General features: G+C 39.8%; 3 protein-coding genes across 3 annotated transcripts; 2 read left to right on the forward strand and 1 right to left on the reverse strand.

The window, feature by feature from the left end:
* The first annotated feature begins 168 nt into the window (after positions 1-168).
* LOC117831169 (mucin-5AC-like) lies at positions 169-4,413 on the forward strand. Its single transcript, XM_034709712.1, has 4 exons — positions 169-187; positions 468-565; positions 771-873; positions 2,444-4,413. Exon 4 carries the CDS (start codon positions 2,460-2,462, stop codon positions 3,921-3,923), a length of 1,464 nt encoding a protein of 487 aa, XP_034565603.1. The 5' UTR covers positions 169-187; positions 468-565; positions 771-873; positions 2,444-2,459; the 3' UTR covers positions 3,924-4,413.
* A 2,573-nt stretch (positions 4,414-6,986) lies between these two features.
* Positions 6,987-11,027, forward strand: tmem119b (transmembrane protein 119b). Its single transcript, XM_034709927.1, has 2 exons — positions 6,987-7,327; positions 9,729-11,027. Exon 2 carries the CDS (start codon positions 9,745-9,747, stop codon positions 10,579-10,581), a length of 837 nt encoding a protein of 278 aa, XP_034565818.1. The 5' UTR covers positions 6,987-7,327; positions 9,729-9,744; the 3' UTR covers positions 10,582-11,027.
* Positions 11,028-12,342: 1,315 nt separating this feature from the next.
* On the reverse strand, positions 12,343-15,822 carry iscub (iron-sulfur cluster assembly enzyme b). The gene is made up of 5 exons (XM_034710361.1): positions 15,661-15,822; positions 14,285-14,398; positions 13,252-13,362; positions 13,046-13,124; positions 12,343-12,963 (listed from the first exon to the last, which is right to left on the reverse strand). Exons 1-5 carry the CDS (start codon positions 15,760-15,762, stop codon positions 12,872-12,874), a joined length of 498 nt encoding a protein of 165 aa, XP_034566252.1. The 5' UTR covers positions 15,763-15,822; the 3' UTR covers positions 12,343-12,871.
* Between the last annotated feature and the right edge of the window lie 1,849 nt (positions 15,823-17,671).

Below are 17,671 nucleotides of genomic sequence, written 5' to 3' on the forward strand. Positions count from 1 at the left end.
CAAACTGGAAGCCATTCTGTTATTGTTTTTTTTAACCATGGTAACACTCAAAACAAAAACCACATACAGACCCTTATCTGCATGAAACTTTTCCAAACTTCAACAGTGTTTTCTAAACCCCATCTCAGTCTCAGTCTGAGTCATCAGTACAGGAAGTAGCAGAAGAACATTTCAATTTACTCACAGGGTACAAATGTGGGAGTCTAAGCTTTAAATGCAACAAGACAGCCACTTACTCATCCTTTAAATGCATGGGCTTTCTGTGTGATTACTTTGATTTTCAACACTTTTCATATATGCATGTATTACACCTGATGTACTATCCTAATGCAGCTCATGTTACATAACAGTGGTGTGCTCTCAGTGTTTTTTCGAGTTCCTTCACTGCCGCTTTTGCCCGCATGACACTTTGAATCTTACACAGAAGTGTGGTCAGAAGCTGACGTGCAAGAAACATCCCTTTACAGAGCTCAACTTCCTGCTTCTTCATCTAAAGTGGAAAACTGCTCAGAACATTAGGACATACTCTACGCACCTGCCCTGCAGCTCAACCTTCATCCTTGGGGTAAGACTGATCTGAACTTAAAAGAGATTTTTAACTATATCTCAGCTGATGTAAAGCTGTAAAAAAGAAGCTCATGATGATTTGACTTCCTTATTGATGCCTGTGAGTTTCTAGGGGAAGTGTCACTCTGTACATGACTTTTTCTAAATATGTTGTGTGTGTTTTTTTTTACAAAGAGTGTGATCATTCCTGTTTCGTTTATCAGCCAGTGTCCCAGTCAGAATGTCAGCGCTCTGAAGATGTGAGGCTGAAATGAACTGAACTCTGATTTCATTCTCAAGTCGTGCGTCTGTTCTACAAGCAGCAAGGTAAGACACTGACAGAGAGATGGCTCTACAGAGAAAAACAAAATCTGTGCTTAGTGACTTCTTCTGGTTTGGGGCTCCATTGTTTCCTTTGTTGTAATGGTGTCAGGTCAAGTTTGCTTTGTGCCTCCAAACAATTTAAAGTAACGGCTTGGCAAAGTTCTGGCAGAGTTGGTTGATGTATCTTGTTGTGTTTTAAACATTTCAAAAGTTGACTATAGTCAGATTATAATTATCTGAACTACTTAATAGAGGTTGAGTTTGACTTTAACAGGTGGCAAAGCTATGACAATGTAGCAACATGTGTGGTGACAGACTGATGACTCTTACATCATAAAACGTCACTGGGTTGCTTGTTTTTCCCCTTCTTTTTCCAACTGTTCTCATAGCGCTCTGCTGCATATCAAAATCCAAATACTGGAGGGAGTTTGCTTCTAAAGTGAGCATGAGGTACTTAAGTACAACCTGTGAATAGCGTAAATAGTATAATCTGCTTGTTGTCCACTGTCCAGTGTCAACCGTTCAGGTAACAGCTAGGTGGAAAAAGCTTTTATTAATATCTTTGAGTTAATTTAACATGTGAAAACAGTAAATGACTTCAGAGTTGAGTCATTTTGGACAATTAACACTGCTGACATGCATGTCTATAACTTCTTGGGTGTGAAGCAGGTAACAAAGACATGTCAACAACAACATCCACCTAAGCAGAAAGTATGGTTGAAAAAACGGAACAAATTCTAAAAGCTGAAAATATGAACAAACAAGAAAGACAGAGAGAGAGAGAAAAAGAGAGAGAGAGAGAGAGAGAGAGAGAGAGAAAGAGAGAGAGAGAGAGAGAGAGAGAGAGAGAGAGAGAGAGAGAGAGAGAGAGAGAAAGAGAGAGAGAGAGAGAGAGAGAGAGAGAGAGGAGAGAGAGATGAAAAGCCATAAAATTAAGCCATATTATTTAACATGAAAAACAAATTAAAGCAGAGAAGCACAACATACTTATGTACTTTATAGTTTATGAAAAAAGTAACAAAAAATGACATTCAAAATACCCAAACAAAAAACGAATAAATAGATAGATAAATACAATTTTATAGCTTAAAACATGAACAAGTTCACTGAAATAGGAAACTTAAAATATTTAAAAAGAAAAAAAATGGTATGTACAATAAAATAGGTTAAAAAGAACTGGATGCTAACATATTAACTTTGCAGTCGGGTATGTTACAAAAAATTGACCCTAAAAACAGTCTTGTTGGACCATCTTGACATATAAACTTCACCCCAGACGTGTAGTACATAGGCACTAACCATCCTCCCCACCACCCTCTGTTTATCTTTTTATTTCGTTGTTCCTTTTTTTCCCATGTATATGTTGTTGTTGTTGTGTCACTTCATTAGTTTTTTTTATTGACTACTTTAATTTAATTTAAAATAATCTCTGCAATGTCCTCTAAAGAAACAACCAGCTGGAATGATGGATTTGTGAATGCTAAATACAAAATTAGATACATCATTAAAAAAAAGGAAACTGTTTAGCACCTCTATTAACCGGTCTCTACGTTAATCTTTTTTGTCATTTCAGACTCTTTTAAAAAACGATGATGCAGCTCAGCATGAGGGTGTCTCTTGTTTTGCTGTGGGGGATACTTTGTTGGCTAACCCCGGAGTCCATGAGTGCTCCAACCCCAGAAAACAACACAATTTACCAGACAGCTGAACATAATGAATCACAGACTCCAACCATCAGTCCAACCCACAAACCAGCAGAAGGTGGTGCTGCTACAACGGGGGTGATGAACAAGGCAACCGTCCCTCACAGCAGCTCAGGGAATGGAACTACGCAGTTAGTTGTGACAGAGATGGCAACAACAACAACAACAAGCAGCTCAGGTGGAGGCTTGCTTCACACGTCTGCTGCAGTGCTCACAACTGAGGTAAAGCCTGTAAGCAGCACGACAATCACAGGAACAGCAAAACCCACAGGTGACAAGCTACGTCAGCAATCACCCACCCCTTCTACCAACACGACGGCCCCATCGGCAACCTTTGCAGCATCCTCAGCAACAAGTGCTACTGCAACCAAGCCTACATCCACCAGGATGCCTGAAGTGACATCCACCGTCTCTGAGGCCTTTTCTAATAAAACGTCAGTCTACACCAGAACCCAAAGCAGTCCTCAAGCTTCTACTGCACCCGCAACAACAGAGAACGCCACCTCTAGTGCAGCAACTGTGCTTCCCTCCACAATTCAAGAGAAATCCACCGCTAAAACTGGACCTCCAACCACGACCCAGCCTGTTTCTATAACAAGAACCCACAACTCATCCTCAGAGCTCACTACACCTTCCACTGGACTTCCAAACACGACCCAGCCTGTTTCTACAGCAAGAACCCACAACTCATCCTCAGAGCTCACTACACCTTCCACTGGACTTCCAAACACGACCCAGCCTGTTTCTACAGCAAGAACCCACAACTCATCCTCAGAGCTCACTGCACCTTCCACTGGACCTCCAAACACGACCCAGCCTGTTTCTACAGCAAGAACCCACAACTCATCCTCAGAGCTCACTACACCTTCAACTGGGCCTACAACCAACTCCTTCTCCACCAACACGACTGACAACTCCACCTCTCCTGCAATAATCGGAATCCCTCATGGATCCAATACATTACCAGCCACGACTAAATCAACAAAAACAGCCTCAAAGAGTCCACCCAGCACTGTTACCAAGCCCTGCTCCACCTTAGGCGTGGTGAAGCACTGCCTCATCGCCATTGCCTCCCTGGCTGGGTTGGCCACCATCTTCATGGTCACCACCATCGTCCTCTGCACCAAGCTGTCTGCGAGGAAGTACAAGATGAGGAGATCTCAACCAGCCACAGAGATGATGTGCATCTCCTCCCTGCTGCCTGAAAGGAACTATACCTACACCAGGCAACGCAACCCTGTGAGCAACGGGGTGCTGGTGATGCACACGAGTGAAGACAGTGATGAGGAAGAAGGAGGAGATAACGTCACTCTCAGCAGCTTTCTTCCAGATAATGATCGTTATGTGTAGATGGAAGTTTTAATTCACTGTCACATCAACAGTTGCTTTTTGATGACAATCATTCTTCCTGTATTTGTTGGCGGTTTGGCATCAGTGCAACGCCCTATTCCTGCAGAGGAAGAGACACAGAAACCACGAACACACACACACACACAAAGCCAACAGTGTGTGAGATCTGGTTGACAAATGTGGGTCTCAGGCAGGAGAAGAGACTTTTTTGCAAAACTTTACCTCCTGGGGAGACTCAGAAAGAGCACAGGGATCAAAGATTTTCTTTTTTTAACATCCTGAGCTGGACTCTGATGGTTTTTCACTCAGCGACAGGAGACAGGAAGGCTTGTTTAGTCAGGGGGATTACTGTTCTTCAAAGACTGCTCGTTTTACAAGAGCTGCTCTGGTAGCACAAAGGCTTAATATGTGTAAACGCTGTAATATCAACAATAATGTTATTTAATGTGAATGTGTTTCTATGTGAGATAAAGTTTCCGTTTTGTGATCATTTATTGCACCATAGTGTCTTTTTTATAGACCTGTTATGCTGTCGTTTCTCGTAACTTTTCTAGAAAGAACAGAGTACTTTTAACTTAGATTAGTTTGTTGGATTTAAGAGCCACAGAAACCCTAAGCTCAAATGCATCCATACATTTTATTTACGGTTCCCTGTTATGAAAAGTAATACTTTCTGGTTGTTTTCTCGAGGTCTCAACTTATCATCTCCTGATAACAAAGCTTGTTTTCTTGTGATGAAGAGATAACATTTGGTAACTGACAAAACAAAACAAAGGCTGGTCCCTGTGATAGGCCACACCACAACATGCCATTTTACCATTGCCCATACTAATGATGTAAGTTAAGTCTATCTCTGTTTGATTTGTGCTTGTGCTTCTCTGGGGATAGGATGTGATCATCTCATGTTAAGTTGAAATCTCCAGAAAACAACTGGAATTAGCTCGTTATCACAGGAAACTGTGCGAATACAGTGTATGGATACATGTCCGCTTAGGACCTCCATAATAAGCAGCTGTTGATTTTTATACAATTAGCTACAACAAACTAGAGCTACAGCAAATGTGCTGCAAATACATGAACAATACAAAGTCAAAAACAGAAGAACAGGAAATAACTGCAAAAAAAAACCTGCTGCACACACAATCATCACAATGGAAGTATTTTCAGCCTGTTGGGGCAAGAAATAAAACCGCTTAAGGGCCTGTGTCCACTCACAGTGTTTTGGGTTTTTTTGTGCTGGCAGCACCCAGGACCTCTCACCGGTGCATGCTGTTAAGTTACTAAAGTTTGGAGGACTGGTTTGTCCTATTGGTTAAATTGCCAGCCCCAAATCCAGAGGCCACATTCTTTAAAAGAACAGCCCAGGATTGATTCCTATCTGTTGCCCTTTATGACCACATGTCATTCCCCATTCTCTCCCTGTTTCCTGCTGTATCCACTGTCCTGTCTCTGAAATAAATGCATAAAAGCCCAACAATAAATATTTTTAAAAGTTACCACAGTTGTCCTGTTGAACTTCTGCTTCACATTTGCTTTATCCAATGAAATGATACACAGAAATTTTAAAAACAACTGATTGAAATCATGACATAGCATTGGCAGTAGCTCTAGACCTGGAAATTATTTTCCTGAATAAATGAGTGTTTGTTAGTTTGTTAGTTTCTCCTCTGTACCGACCTCTGCTAAATACTTGACAAAGTTGATATCAGAAGTGTGTGGGTGTTTTAAAAGTTAAATCATTCCTAATTGAGAACACTCCGAGCGCAGGCAGCCTGAGTGTTTTTGAGCTCAGGACACTGAAAACATAGAAAATAGGTGCTATCGGTGCAAAAAACGCTGTTAGTGGACACAGGCTCTTTTACTGTTCTTGTCTGTGTGTCTTTTAATTTGCTTAGTTTCTGAATTTGTTTCTGTATCTCCAAATGTTAATTGTTTGGACCACTGCAGGTCTCTTAACCTTGTCTGCCGCCGTAGTATGCAGGCAGGGAAAGCCAAGGCCATGAGAGCTGAGGACTTTACCTCTGGACATTTGGGCCCCTGCTTTACTGACTGAACCAAACAGGCACCCCACTGAACATATTTTATTGATTTTAAAAATGATTTGTGCCAAAATTATTAGAAATAGATCAGATTTATGGACCCATTATGAGAGGTTCTTAAACAGAAAATGCTAAAAAAAAATCTTTAAACCACACAAAACACAGCAGCTTTGTTCCTCACACGTCTCTGAATGTTCAATAGTCACAATAACACTGAGCTTACTGTGAACTAAAACACTTCCCTTATTTATGAAAGGCTTCATAAAAGGCTTTTCTTCCTCCCTGGACTGGATTTCATACTCACTTCCCCTCCTGTGAAAAGAAAACAGAGCCCTGAATGCTCATGAAGCCATGCTTTTTTTTTATTCTTCTCCTTTTTTTTTATCACGTTGACCAACTGAAACAGAAACAGACACTTGTGACTATCAACAGAGCCAACACCAATGTAAACCCTTGAGGATGCACGACCGCCTCTCATCCCACTTATGACCATATAAAGCTTGACTTGCCCTGATTGATCACACAGTTAACTTGCCAAAAATGCATTCATACGCAGTCACACTCTCTCCCTAAATTGGTCATACACACACACACACACACACACACACACACACACACACACACACACACACACACACACACACACACACACACACACAAACATGCAATAAGAATTGGATTGTCTGCAGAGTAGAAAAAACCCACACCGTTTCCTAGCATGTGCCCCTCTCCCTCCCCCTTTCCTCCTGGGTGTTATGGGTGTTTAGGCCACACAGGAAATAGTAACCTCTTCCTGCATTAGTGGGTCACTCTTACAAGCTGCTCTCTGACTCTTTTTGGTGCGGCAGGTCTGTGTTCAGAGTCAGAGGCTGAGGTTGAAGTTAGGGCCGGGCTGTCAATCCAAAGACTCCTTCTGCACAAAGATGGAGACATAAGAGCTGATGATGTTTGAGAGTTGCTTCACCATCTTTTAAAATAAATTCTGTCTGTGCACATCCAGTTAGCCACACAGGAGACTAGGGAAGAGGTCCCTGCCCCCACTGCACTTTATAAACTCCTACCTAACAAGAACAATCTGTGTGCAGGCCAGAGAGCGCAGACACTCTTGGGGGAAACTAAAGGGGGGGAGGAGAACAGAGGAGAGGCAGAAGGAGGGATTTGTCCTCCTGGTTAACGACATCTTTTTTTGCGGCTATCCAGACAAATCTGCAGCCTGAAATCTGAAACTGCACAAGTGGTGTGGCTTTCCCAGCTCTTGCCACTCTGTGCTCTCTCTCCCTCTCTGTTCACTTTTTCCACGTTGGTTGCAGCCATCCTCAGTCAGAGGCGACTCCAGTGGAGACACTTCTTCTGCCACAGTGGACGGTGAGTCAAATTTATCCCATTATAACTGACCTGCTAAATAAAAGTACATTTTGATATTGAGGGTTTCTTTAAATTGTTTGAGCTCATAAGTTCCAAGTGATTGAAGTAACAGCATCATAATGCCTTCAGAGCAGCATCCAGTCACAGGAAGTAAGGAGCATGAGTACCAATGTAAGAGACAGTTTGGTTTCAGCTTTAAAGTCAACCAAAGACAGAATCTAGGTCATGGTGCTTTTTACCATTTTTGAATTATTAAGAAATCTGCTGACTTCAGAATTCCTGCCATGTGTGTGTACGTCTGAGTCTGTGTGCATATGGCAGCCTTATGTGGATATGTTTATGTGTCTGATTGCACAGGCATGTGTGGCCATGTATATTTGGTCTGGGGGTGAGTGTGTGATTAATTTTGAAAAAAAAAGAAAAGGAAAGAAAAGAAAAGAAACACCTCCCACCCCCTCCTCTTTTTCCAGATGAGAGCAGAGTTTCATGTGGCCCAGCTTGCACACAGATGGAACAGAGTGAGGATAAGAGTGTGTGAGCTGCTGCCAGTTTACACACAGACTAAGCAGAGGGCTGATTGTGATCCTAGTAAATAATAATAGCAAAGTTTAAAAGGTCAGTTCACCAAATTTGGAAATCTATTTTCCCTTGCAGCCTCTATGATATCTAGTCCTATTTTGTTAGCACTTTTAGATGGTTGAGACGTTTATATGTATTTTCTTAAGACTTTGGCGAGGCGTTTTGGTTAGTGTTGATTTTGGTCCCCCCCTGTGGACAAAGCCGCACCTCTCGTGTACATGTGACAGGATTTTTTCAACAGCAAATGTGTCACTATGCGTGTGTTTAATCACTCCAACTGACACCTACCCTCACAGCAGCAGTTATAAAATATACCTCTATGGAAATAGTCTGCCTTCTTCCTGATAATCTTGTTTGCTCTGAATGAGGGATCAATGTTAGTTTAAATCTTTTTTGTAACCAGATAAAATCTCCTCTGAGAGATTTGACAGTTTTTAGCATTACCATTTGAGTTTCTACTTACAGGCATTTAAAGGCCAATGTATTAGACTATCTGGCAAATTAACAGAAGCTACTAACCCTATCTACACTATAATATTTTAAAAAAATGCTCATTGAACATGTACATTGCATTCATAGGCAGAAACTACATTGATATATGCTGCAGAATCCCTTTTAAACATGTGTCCCTAACAAGTGCTGGCCAGAGAGCTGTCTGTGTTTTATGCAAAACTGTGGAACTCTGCCTCTGGAGATTAAAACAGTGAGCTCTCTGGGTGTTTTGAAAAGTAAACTTAAGACTTACCTTTTTAATCTGGCTTTTAACTTGGAGTCATTTCCTTTTAGCCCTGGACTGCATTATTAGTTTAGTTTAAGCATAATTTGTATTTATTTTATTATTATTCTTCCATATTCTATCTTGTTCTTTTTAAATTATTTATTATTATTTTTCTGGTATTTATTTGAATTGGTTGGTTTTATTTTAATTGATTTTATTTAATTTTATTTTTTAAGTATTTCATATCACATTCCTCTATCTTGTTTTAGCCTTGTATCACTTAACCTGTTGCTGTTGTTTTCTGTCTCTGTTCTTTTGTGAAGCAGCTGCATGCTTGAATGTATTAAAGGTGTTATATAAATTAAAACGAGTTGAGTTGAGAATCATGAAGAGTATATGCAATACTCAAGTATTGCCTGTAACATGAATTACAGAGCTGTTATATTGATGACTGTAGAGGGTCCTTTAATAACACCCTCTGTTGTCCTAGGAATCTAAAAACAGTTGTCATCTATCCAACTGGATGGAAAATATTTTGTCTACAGCATATTGTTTTTTTAATGCTTCCAAGTTTCTAATATATTTTTAAAAGTACAATGCTTCATCGTTTAAAGGGATAGTTCAGTTTTTTGAAGTAGGGAGGAGGAACATGTATGTGGTGCATCTAAAATAATACTAAAACAAAGTGACTTTCTAAATGTTGTGTACACTTAGACCAACATTAAAGTTTGGGTGGTAGAGCTGACCCCATCTGCAGCAGCTGATGCCTTGCTTCTGTGTCCATGGGCCTAGCTGACAGCATCCCCAGTGGGTAAAACACTTACTGACAAATTAGCCAACCTCATACAACCCTACTTAAAAAAATAAAAAAAACATTCCTAAGACAGGTACAACTGATTATAAACCACTGATATTGTTTACATTGAATTTGATAAATAACAAGCAGCTTGTCATAGAAGTCTAATATATTTGATGGGAGAATATTCTTCATCTAGATCCAGAGTCTTTGGGGAGAAGATACAAAATAACCATCTGGGCAATACATAACATGCACAAATTAGTTTTACACATGACTCTGATGTTTGACTTTACTGTTTTTTACAGATCCTGAGGGGACACGATGCTCCCCATGGCCCTTCATCTGACCACTCTGTGGTTGGTGTTTTGCCTCGGCAGCAGCTCGGCCACACCTCTACCTTTTTACAATCTTCTAGAGGGAAGCACAGATGAGGAAGAGCTCACTAACTCCACTTCCTCTCCGCCCACCAGCAACAGTTCCTCAGAGTACCAAACCACCCCAGCTGGCCCCATGCATGTGGAAACTAAGTTTCTAAATCAGGTTATCGACTTTCTGGAGGAGAACATGCTCCTCATCCTTGTTGCATGCTCTTTCATCCTTCTCTTCTTCCTAATCATCTGCGGAGCCATTTTCATGAGTCGCAGGCGCAAAGTCAATGCCTACTACCCTTCATCCTTCCCCTCAAAAATGTACGTGGACCACAGGGACAAAATTGGAGGTGCTAAACTCTTTAATGAAGTGCCAGAAAAAGCTGCACCTGAGCAGGAAGGTGAGCCAGTCGACTCTCACAAGCAACTCCAGGCAGACATCATGAGGGCAGCAAAGAGCCTGCGCACACCAAATAAATCTACTGCTGCTGCAGAAGGAGGTGACCTCTGCCAAAGAGATGCAGACCAAAGTCCTGAGGACAGCTCAAAACCAGATGGTAGCATCCTGGACCAGCAGCTTGAAAGTCTCCCTGAGGGAACAGAGCCATGTGAGTTTCCAGAGAGTGAAAAAGCAGCAGCAGCAGGAAGCACAGATCTGATTCCTCCACAGGGGCAAGATGATGATTCGCAGGAGCCCCTGACTGGAAGGAGTCTGCGGCCCCCCTCTATGCATATTCACAATGACTCTGCCACTCTTCAGCTCATCGAAGGAGAAAAAACTGCCTTCTAACTGATCTAAACACACTCAGCTGGGTACATATTTGAAAACGCTTTGATTTCATGAATGAAAACTATCAATAAACATTTCAAAATGCGTCTCCAGTGGGAAATCTACAAAAGTGACCGAAATTCAGCCATACAGGTTTTTTGGTTTGTTGCATTATGTATGTATTCAGTGTAAGAGGATACATTCAGTAGCCTGTTGCCTAGCTATGACTTTATATATTATTAATGCTTTATTACAAACATGTGTCATGGAGTACTGTTATTTGATGTACGTCATAAAACATTTCTGTTCATGGTGGGATTTGTGTGTTATCCAAATATATCATGCTTTCTTTTTTTTGTTTTCTTGATAATTTATTATGGTATACCCCAAAGTGCTCTGTACATTACAGACCGTTATTTGAATGTTTTAGAATCATATACAACAATAAAATATAACACTTTCTTTTCTGAGCAGGCTCCGTACATTTTGATTGTTTGCTGAAATCCTCACTTATATATCTTTTTCATGGTATAGACATTTTGAGTTAAAGCAGTAAGTATATACACTACCAGTCAAAAGTTTGGACACCCCTTCTCATTCAAGGGTTTTTATTTATTTCAGTTATTTTCAGCATTGTAGATTAATACTGAAGACATCAAAACTATGAAATGATATGGTTTTGCAATAATCTGGATTACAACAGTAGTCAAATAGGGCTATCCATTGTGTACTAACCCTACCTCTGAACAACACAACTGATGGTCTCAAACACATTAAGAAGGCAAGTCATTCTACAAATGAAGTCTTGACAAGGCTCATGTTAATTAGAAACCATTCCAGGAGACCACTTCATGAAGCAGACTGAGAGAATACAGAGAGTGTGCAAAGCTGTCATGAAGGAAAAAGGGGGCTACTTTACAGAATCTAAAATATAAAACATTTTCTGCTTTGTTTAAAACTTTTTGCTCATTCAATAATTCCATATATGTTCTTTCATAGTTTTGATGTCTTCAGTATTAACCTACAGTGTTTTAAATAATTAAAATAATTACAAACCCTTGAATGAGAAGGCGTTTCCAAACTTTTGACTGGTAGTGTAGGGGTAATTATTGAAGCAATATCACACAAAAGGGTGCGCTGTTATACTGAATATCAGCACAGCTGATGCAATCATGGGCAAGAGGTTACAAGGCTGAGTTCTGAAGATAATCAGTGTGCTGATAATCAGTACATCGTCACACCTTGGAATTAATCACAAAGTGAAAAGTGTTGCATACTTCCTGGCGCAGATTGCAGAAATGACTGTCGTACTATAAGCAACACTGCACAAGACTTAGTGTTGTTGTCGTGACTATTGGCATGGTTGGGATTCAGCTTCAGTCATAGTCACAAGGCCACAGGCTGAGTGATCAATCTAGACAACCATCTGCTGTAACATTAATTGCATAATGATAATCTAAGATATCAAGAACACCTTGGGTGGAGTGATACAGAGTTAAAAGTCCCAGTGCTGCTATACTGTATATCAGCACTAATGGAATGCCTTTTATCCAATCAAATTACTTTGTTGGCTGACTGTTCTATAACAGCTTTAATACACACTGCATTTCTATTAAGTAAGACAAGTCTGCAATCACAAATGTGTGCATGAAGATAAGTGAAATGTGTGGTCTTTAATTGATCAGAGATATCATCAATAACATGTTACACCTTTGCTTCGTCTAACTTACACCTAATATTTGAATATTTGGGGGGCTCAAAGAAACTAGACTCAAAACAAAATATATTTTAAGTATACTTTATTTGTAGACAGTCAAGGAAGCATTACTACAAACTTATAAATTACACTTTAAACACATGGACCCTTTCATTGTTTCAAGCCAGTGTTATTAATTACGTATCAAAATGTCAGTGCAAGGGGTTCAGAGGAAGTGGGGGGAAACGGTAGGAATGCTGTTATTTTAAAGCATTAACTCCATCACACCATTAACACTCCTCCTCAGTCATAAAATCTTAAAATATTACACCATCTCAAAAAATAAGGCTCACTTTTGTACCAACAACCCAAACAGTGTTTACATTGTGCGTTTCCGTGACAGGCTAACAGTAAGAGTTTAGGTTAAAGGACCACAGACTAACACAGGAAGCCTGGTGCAACACTGCTATGGTGGGTTGACAGTGGTGTCTTCAATATGTTGGGTTTGTCTTGACGATACTGCAGGAAACTGAGGAGGTGATGCTGCACTACTGCTACTTCTTTCAGCAGCAGGAAGGAAGCAGTGACGACTCGCTCAGAGTGTGAGTGCTCGGTTTAATTGCTGGCTCTGGCTGCCTCCTGCTGGTCATCCCGTTGCTTGAGGCGATAGTCAGCTAGGGCAGCCTTGATGGCGTCCTCAGCAAGCACTGAGGGAACAAAAGTCAAAGTTAGATATATAAATGGAGGTTAAAAAAGATGAAAAGAAAAATGAAATTGGTGAAAACGCACTTGAGCAGTGAAGTTTGACTGGTGGAAGACTGAGCTCTTTGGCAATGTCAGTATTCCTTATCATCAAGGCTTCATCCACCTGGAAAGACAAACAGTTATGTGCGGATAGCAGATAAATCTCTTCTAGATGATAGTAAGGCATAAATAAGGAGAAATGAACGATATAAGGAGAAAATGAATGTCACGTGTGCAGTGTTTTTACTCACAGATTTGCCTTTCACCCACTCAGTGGCCAAAGAGCTGGAGGCAATAGCAGAACCACAGCCAAAAGTTTTGAACCGGGCATCCACAATCTTCCCCTGCTCATCAACCTCAATCTGCCAGATTAAGAGTTTTTCAGGATTAGCTGGGGAAAGGTTCTTACATAATATTACAGGTTTGTGATATTGCTACAAGTCTTGAAAACTCGAAAAAGAAGTGTTTCTGCAACTGTTCAAGAAGAAAAAGCAAGTTGTGTTTTCCCTAAGAACATAAAGGGGGAAATTCTTCACGGCCATAGAGTAAATAATTAAAGACTCAGCACCATCTACTCAATGAAGCAAGAATGTGATGTCAGAGCCTTGTGTGTGTTTTAATGAAATAAGGTCTCCAGGGCAGGGCTGGGCAATAATTTGTGATATTATTGTGATATAATTTTTCTCAATATAAATTGTTCGATAAAAATTTGATATATTTATCCCTGTAATTACACCCCCCACCCACCAGAAATGGAGGGGCACTAATGTGTCTTAAACGATAGTTGCTTCCCAACATTAGACAGAAGAAGAAGATGGCATTGAACAGCCAATCATGTCGCAGGGTTAGAGGTGGGCTAGTTTAAAGACGTTTGGAGCAGAATGTAAACAGCGTTAACTATTAACTTAATACACTTGATGAAATACACTTTCAGGATGTGGGTAAATAAATCAGATTATTCAAATTATCTCAACCTGCTAAAATTGCAGTAACTAAAATTTCACAAAAATCTTACACAAAAGACCTGCTTCCTGTTAGCACTGTCAAAAATGATTCAAGAAGCTTATCAGAAACTAAATCCAGATAAAAGCTAACAAACCGTCTTCAACTTTCACTCAGGAGCAAAAATCTGCCTTTAGATTTAAATGAAATAATGATTAGGTTTTTATTGTGATGATTATCGATATCGACTGATTTGAAAAAACATATCATGATAACCTATTTTTTAATATCGCCCAGCTCTACTCCAGGGTCTAATCCTTCCATACTTCGTGACAAACACACCTGCAGTTTCATCACGTCTCCACAGGCCGGAGCCCCCACCAAACCAGTCCCGACATTCTTGGAGGTTTTGTCCAATGATCCCACATTTCTTGGGTTTTCATAATGATCCACCACCTTGGAAGAAAAGACAGGAGGCATTGTGTTAGGAAACAAAAGCAGTGTGTCATAATGGCTTTCTGCAAGTTGTTGACAGGATTACACAATAGCAGAATAAATTTGATGAAGATAGTGACATCCTCTTACAACAAGAAACAGCATATCCAAGAAGTCTCAGTCATTCGGTCATCATGGTTATACAAGTTCAGATCATTACGTAAGAGACATCGAAATAAACAGATTAGCGGTGGATTTCATTGTCAACTGTACCGAGGCCTACATCCTGCCCCCCTTTCTCCTTCACTTCTGCTGAGTCACTCTGACCAGACAATGAGGGTAGCCTGTATATCCAAGCAAACCCCAAAAAAGACTACATTCAAAACACAAAATCATAACAGTTTGAGGTGATTTTAATATTTTGTTTGTTATTGTTCTTAAAATTGACTCATCCACTCATTATAACCTTTTGGCTTCGAAACTATCTTGAAGGTTACAGATGATGAGTTGAAATAAGTTTCTCTATGTATAAAAGGTTATAAAGAAACTCTTCAGTGTCAAGGAACAGCATACATATATAACTGTTACGCCCTACAGGATGTCAGGTTCACAGACAGCCCATGGTTGTTGTGCGTCACAACCAAAAAACCCAATTAAATAAGAGCATATTCAGCTAAAATGTATACAAAGGTAATGAATGTGACTCTGTAAACAGGCACAAACTTACATGAACGATTGAACCTGATTATGACACAACTTGGATTATGTTGCATCACACATTGAAACTCAAACTGAGCATCTGAATGTGTGTGTGATGTTGAAGGATGCTCTCTCTTAAGATGAGATACATTGATGCCACAGGTTTTAAAATGAGAGCTTTCTAACCCCTTTGTGTCCTTCACAGCACTGAACACCCTTAAAGCTTATTAATCGGATGTAATTCAAGTATTAAAGCTGTCACAGTGGCTTACTGTAGGGCAGATTATCTAATTTAGGCCAAATGTCTAGCATGAAAAAATTAGGTAATACTAATTTAGATAGTTTACTTTATTATTGTCACTTTGTGAAAGATATACAGGTAAACACATAACAAGCAGACTGATGTAAAGAAAATATTCAACCTCATGTCTCTGGGTTCAGTCTCTCCCTGAATACTTTAACCATAAAACCACAATTACCTAACTGTGTAGAGCTCTTTAATAACATGTCACCACTCAAGGCCATCACAAGTATTTGTAAACAACCAGCAGCTAGCTAGCAGTTTCATTACATAGCAGTCTTACCTTCTTGTGGTAGCAGCACTGAGTCATGAACTCAGGAGCAGAGAGAGTCCTGGTGAGGAAACCCAGAGGACTGAGACACTTCTTCGCCACTGTACTCGCCATGTTTACAGACAGAGGGGGAATGGCGCAGTTTAGAACAGGAGAGCAGCTTATGGTTAAAAACGGTCAAATACGTCACAGACAGGGGAGGGGCTAAAAATTATTACATCTGCGCATGTCCGTTTTACATCAGCCAGTGCAGTGAATCATGGTTTCATAAGTATCAAAAAAGCAACATACATGGATGATTTGGCTATTTAATTTTCAGACAGTGGTGGACAAAGTACACAGCTTCATTACTCAAGTCAAAGTATAGATACTCCAGGTCAAATATTACTCCAATACAAGTGAAAGTTGCTCTGTCGGATTATTACTTTATTAAAGTACTGGAGTACTTGCTTTTAAAAATACTTATGTATTCAAAGTACTTCTCAAAAAATCTTGAAACGTTTTATTTTCAAAATACATAAGTGCAGTCAGGAATACATAGGAGTACATTCTGTTACATCATGTGTATCTTGAAAACATTACTTGAAATCTCTAAAAACTATACCATGGAATAAAAACAGAAACTAAGTTACTCCAAGCACAGACAACTTAGTTTGAAATGTTCATCTGGAATGAAACAAATGTTCTGTAGCTCAGCACACTTTCTCAGGTTGGACATTGAATGTTTGTATGTTTGGGCAGAGTGGGAAACAGGGTGGACATTTCACATGATACATATCATTCTTCATTTCAAAAACCTCTAACATAGGCTGAAGATATGGACATGTGTGCTCAGGTGGAGAATTATAGCCATCATTACCACCTCTACATGAACTGCCTGATCTGAGTGAAATTTGCTCTGTGTTTGCTCCACATTCAACCGTGGGATCAGATTTCAGAAAAGAGAAGGAAATTCATGAGCTGACTTCAAAGCAAAAGTAGTGAGTAACTAGAGCATTGATAGAAATGTAGTGGAGTAAAAAGTACAATAATTGTCTTCTGAATGTAGTGGAGTAAAAGTAATAAGTTCCCCCAAAAAATAATACTTCCCATAGGAAAAGAAATTCAGAGAGGACATCTCAAAAGTGTTTCATTTATGTCTCCAAGACAACAATGAGATCTGTTTGAAAGCAAAATTAGACTATAGCTTATGTATCCTGTTTCTCATTCTTGACTCCAGAAAAATGTTGCAAAAAGTCTCAGCTTAGTCTCCCTTTCAGTTCAAAAGGAGATCTCGTCAAAATCTGAGATGATTCTCAGGTATTTCTCAAATTTTGTGACTCCTTTTGAGCTCAGGTGGAGAAATCAGGGAGCTCTCTCAATTGTCTCAATCTAACTTCAGCCATTTGTTTTTGTCAGACTCAGTTTTTGTGTCTCAAGTTGAGATCAGATGGAGCAAAGAAAGAGCCTGAGCTCATCTTTTCATGAACATGCAAAATTAAGATTTCAAAGTGATTGTCCACAAACTTACAATTCTCATTAAAACATTTGACCCACTTGCAAGATCAGCTATTTAGATGTCAAATGATCTCTTCTTTAACTTCACAATATGGTCATTCCTTTACAAGTCTGTTTGGAACTAATCAACTTCACAAAGATTTAGTGTATTTGAGAGAAATTGCAAAAGATAGAGATTTCATAAAAGGTATGACAGACGATTTATTTAGAATATAGGCCGAAAAAGGGCTGACCAGATTTAGCCAGATTATTACAATTAAAGGGGTGGATTATTTTGGGAGCTGGTGGCCTAGCAGTCTAAGCTCCCCACATACAGAGGCTACAGTCCTCGTTGCAGTGGTCGCTGGCTCGATTCCCGGCCGGTCAATCATCTCCTGCTCACTACTCCCCATATTTCCTGTCTCTCTTCAGCTGTCCTATCACATAAAGGCAAAAAGGCCAAAAATATATTTAAAAAAGAGAAGAAAATTAGCCATTAATGAGATCTCTCATTCAAGTCTCAAATAAGACTCATGTCATGGTCTCA

Source organism: Notolabrus celidotus, chromosome 19 (genome assembly GCF_009762535.1).
Source record: "Notolabrus celidotus isolate fNotCel1 chromosome 19, fNotCel1.pri, whole genome shotgun sequence".
Taxonomy (NCBI): Eukaryota; Metazoa; Chordata; class Actinopteri; order Labriformes; family Labridae; genus Notolabrus; species Notolabrus celidotus.